The 3,863-nt window shown below is 55.5% G+C and overlaps 1 protein-coding gene across 1 annotated transcript; it reads left to right on the plus strand.

Annotated features, from left to right (window-relative positions):
• Window positions 1-1,007: 1,007 nt before the first annotated feature.
• EsH8_V_000378 (syntaxin-binding protein) lies at window positions 1,008-3,318 on the plus strand (the record flags this gene model as incomplete). The annotated part of the gene is made up of 4 exons (XM_083272894.1): window positions 1,008-1,047; window positions 1,112-1,331; window positions 1,382-2,614; window positions 2,670-3,318. The coding sequence occupies 4 exons, from the start codon at window positions 1,008-1,010 to the stop codon at window positions 3,316-3,318; spliced, it is 2,142 nt and encodes a 713-aa protein (XP_083125609.1).
• Window positions 3,319-3,863: the final 545 nt, after the last annotated feature.

A 3,863-nucleotide genomic window follows, 5' to 3' on the forward strand; every position in this document is an offset into this window, starting at 1 on the left:
ATTACAACATGACGGTCGACTGCCCGGGAGAGGGGCGAGAGCGAACTGTCTACTAAAAGAAGGGGACAAAATGGAACGATCGCTGAGGATCTGGGAGGCGACGGTCAAGCAGGCAAGTTAGGTGCCTAGTGTCGCATTCAATGATTCCGGGAAACGAAGAACCAGAGTCGCTCAGAATCGCCAGAGGCCTTGCGACGCGTCTTCCTGTCGATTATTTCCGTGTGTTGGCGGTGACTTTTTTGATGGTGAAGGAGGAAGAAGCAGAGTGTGTTGTCGCTGCGGAGGAGGAAAAGCTGGACATTGTTTCGCAGCGGCCCGTCCAAAGGGAGGCAGGAAGGTCACTTTGTGGCCGTACATGTTAGGCATAAAGTGGAGCCGAAGCTATGCGCTGGAAAGAGCCAAAGGGGTCAAGGGGGGCCACGGACCTTGCTTGCCTTGGCTGTGACTGGACAGGGCCCTCGCGCCTTCCAATCTGGACCTCAGCCACAAGCTCACACACTTACTCACACACGGCAGGCAAGGCCACTGAGACTTGCCCAAATCCAGGCACAGTTCAACTGGTCATCCGGGCCCAGCCACGGCCATTCACAAGTCGTGTGTTTGTCCCATCAAACAAACTACCATACATAGAACCTGCCCGAAATCCCGGCCCACACATTGCCCGTCGGAGCCCGGAGGCTCAATAACGCCGGCCCATGACATCGTGCTGTATCCACCCCCTGCACAGCACAGGTCAACGGAATCATCCAGGAAATGTGGCTCGACGGCACTTTGAGGACACCAATGCTGGAGCCGTGTACGTACCTCTCTGTCGTCGCAAGAGCAAGCCATCGACCTCAATCTCCCAACGCGCCAACCAAGAACAAATTCAATTGAAAGCGTAGCGCATACTTACGATAGCTACCACTAACCTTGGTATCCATTTCATGCGACTTGCCAGGACGCAGCCTGTGGCAGTACGAGCTCCTCCAAGCTAGCTAGAGCTGTGAAGCTCCCCCACCATCGCCATGGCAGCGAAGGGCCATTCGCTGCGCGATCGCCAGATCTGTATGTCACAAAGCCTTCCACCCTCCCGCACATTTGACGAGCCTGGAACTGACATGCTCTGAAGCCGCCCTCAAAAAGCTCCTTAGTCTGAACGACTCCTTCACCGAGAACGACACCGAAAGTACCCAAACCAACGGCGGCGCACTCGGGCCAGCGGGCTCAATCATAACCTCTGATGGCGATCCCCTGTGGAAGGTGCTTGTCTTCGACGACCTCGGTCGAGATGTCATCAGCAGTGTCCTTCGGGTCAGCGATCTGCGGGCGCTTGGCATCACGATGCACATGTATGGTGAGCCTTGTGTTCGGGCCCAGCGATCTACTAACACGGACATAGGCACATCGGATCTTCCAGGCATGCAATTCCAGACGTACCCGTCATCTACTTGGTCGAACCTACAACTCAGAACCTACAAAATATAACCGGCGATCTCCAAAAGGGCCTCTACAACCCCGCCTACCTGAACTTCCTGTCCTCTATCCCTCGACCGCTGCTTGAAGACTTCGCAGAGCAGACGATAACCGCCGGCACGTCGGAAAGCATCGCTAGACTGATGGACCAATACCTGAACTTTATTGTCGCCGAACCGGATCTCTTCAACCTGGGAATGCAACGAGACCACACATATTGGGCGCTGAACAGCGCAACAACGAACGATGAAGAGCTGGACAGGGTGGTAGACAGGATCGTCAGCGGCCTATTCAGCGTCATCGTCACTATGGGTGTCATCCCTATTATACGATGTCCCAAGGGAGCTGCTGCAGAAATGATTTCGGCGAAGCTTGACCGAAAATTGCGCGACCACATCCTCAACTCCAAAGAAAACCTATTCTCTTCAAGCGCCCGTCCGGCTTCTTCTGCAGGAACGCCGCAATCCCGCCCTGTGCTTGTCATTCTCGACCGAAACGTCGACTTAATACCCATGCTTTCCCATTCTTGGACCTACCAGTCTTTGGTCCACGATGTTTTGAATATGAAACTGAACCGAATCACGATAGAGACGCCAATAGACGAGAACAACCCTGCCAAGGGAACCACCAAGAAGGCCTATGACTTGACAGCGAGCGATTTCTTCTGGACAAAGAACGCGGCAGTGCCGTTTCCTCAAGTAGCCGAGGATATTGACGCAGAGTTGACGAGATACAAGGAGGATGCGGCGGCAGTCACCAAGAAGACCGGGGTGACAGACCTGGAGGACCTGCAGAATGACACCAGCGCCAGCGCGCAACACCTGAAGGCGGCCATCACTCTCTTGCCGGAGCTGCGCGAGCGCAAGGCGGTGCTCGACATGCACATGAACATCTTGGCAGCACTCTTGACGGGCATTAAGAATCGGCAGCTGGACAACTTCTTCCAGGTCGAGGAGGGCGTCATGAAGCAAACCAAGGCTCAAGTAATGGAGCTTATCAAGGATAACACAAAGGGCGACGAGCCCGTCGATAAACTGAGACTGTTCGTCATTTGGTATCTCAGCACCGAACAAGACGTTGGCCGGGCGGAATGGGAGGGGTTCGAAAAGGCCCTTACCGAGTGCGGCGCAGACACAACGTCTCTCCCTTATATCCGACAGTAAGTGACCTTCTTGCATGCTATATATGAAGCATACGCTGACGTTCGCTCTCAGAGTCCGTGCTACCACCAAGATGACCCAGCTCACCACCATCTCCAACCCTTCAACAAACCAGGCCGGTTCCTCCGACATCTTCGGCCGGTTCTCCTCCATCTCCAATCGCCTGACCGACCGCCTCAAGGAGACCGGTGTCCCCACCGGCCTCTCCTCCAACTTCGAATCCCTCATCGGCGGCATCAAGAACTTCCTCCCTGCCAATCGCGACTTGACCATCACCAAGATTGTCGAGTCCATCATGGACCCCTCCGCTGCCGCAAGCTCCGCCATCGCCAAGACGGAGAACTACCTTTACTTCGACCCCCGCTCCGCCAACGCCCGCGGCACCATGCCCCCGCCGAGTTCCATCCGTGGCGGCGCTGGTGGCCCCTCCGCGCCGGGCGGCTTGCCGGGTCAAAACCTGGGCGGCCAGGCTGCCGGCTCCGGCGCCAGCTTCGGCCAGCGCCGCCAAGGCTTCTCCGAGGCAATCGTCTTCACTGTCGGCGGTGGCAGCATGGACGAGTACGGCAACCTGCAGGAGTGGGTCGCACGGACGGGCGGCGACCGCGCGAGGCGGAGGGTGGTGTACGGCAGCACGGAGATGCTCAACGCCGACGAGTTCATCACCCAGGAGTTGGAGAGGCTGGGCAAGGAGGTGGCTTCGTAACGCGGGATTGTCGGGCTACCCGGGACTCAAGATAGTCTCCTGCTGGGGGGCGGCTTCTTTTTCTTCTTCTTCATCTCCGTGTATCTACCAGCATGCCGCGATTGTCGAGTTACAAAAGGAGTAGTTACGATTCCCAATCTGATTCATGCAAACCATGGGGTCGTATCGTGCCTTACTCTGTCCCTCTTCGCCACCATACGGGCTTTCTTTTTACACAAACGGTGATGACATTGTTTGTATTTCGAGCAAACGGGGGGGGGGGGGGGGGGGGGCACATGCGTACATGTCTTTTTACACACATGGTCAAAATCAAAAACTCTTGAATGTTGCTTGTTTCACTGTAAGGGGAGCTCGAGGGAAAGATTGTTGTATATGATTGTCATACCAAATCGGGTTCTGTTTATTGTCTCATTTCATCATTTTTCGCAGAGTTGCCCGTCTAAAATATAAATAGAACACCCCCCCCAATCCAAACAATGGCCTCCCCCGACCCCGCCATGAGCACCAGTGAACCATCCACATCAAAACCCATCGAGGGTAATCCA

This window comes from Colletotrichum jinshuiense, chromosome 5 (assembly GCF_051148585.1).
Source record: "Colletotrichum jinshuiense chromosome 5, complete sequence".
NCBI lineage: Eukaryota > Fungi > Ascomycota > Sordariomycetes > Glomerellales > Glomerellaceae > Colletotrichum > Colletotrichum jinshuiense.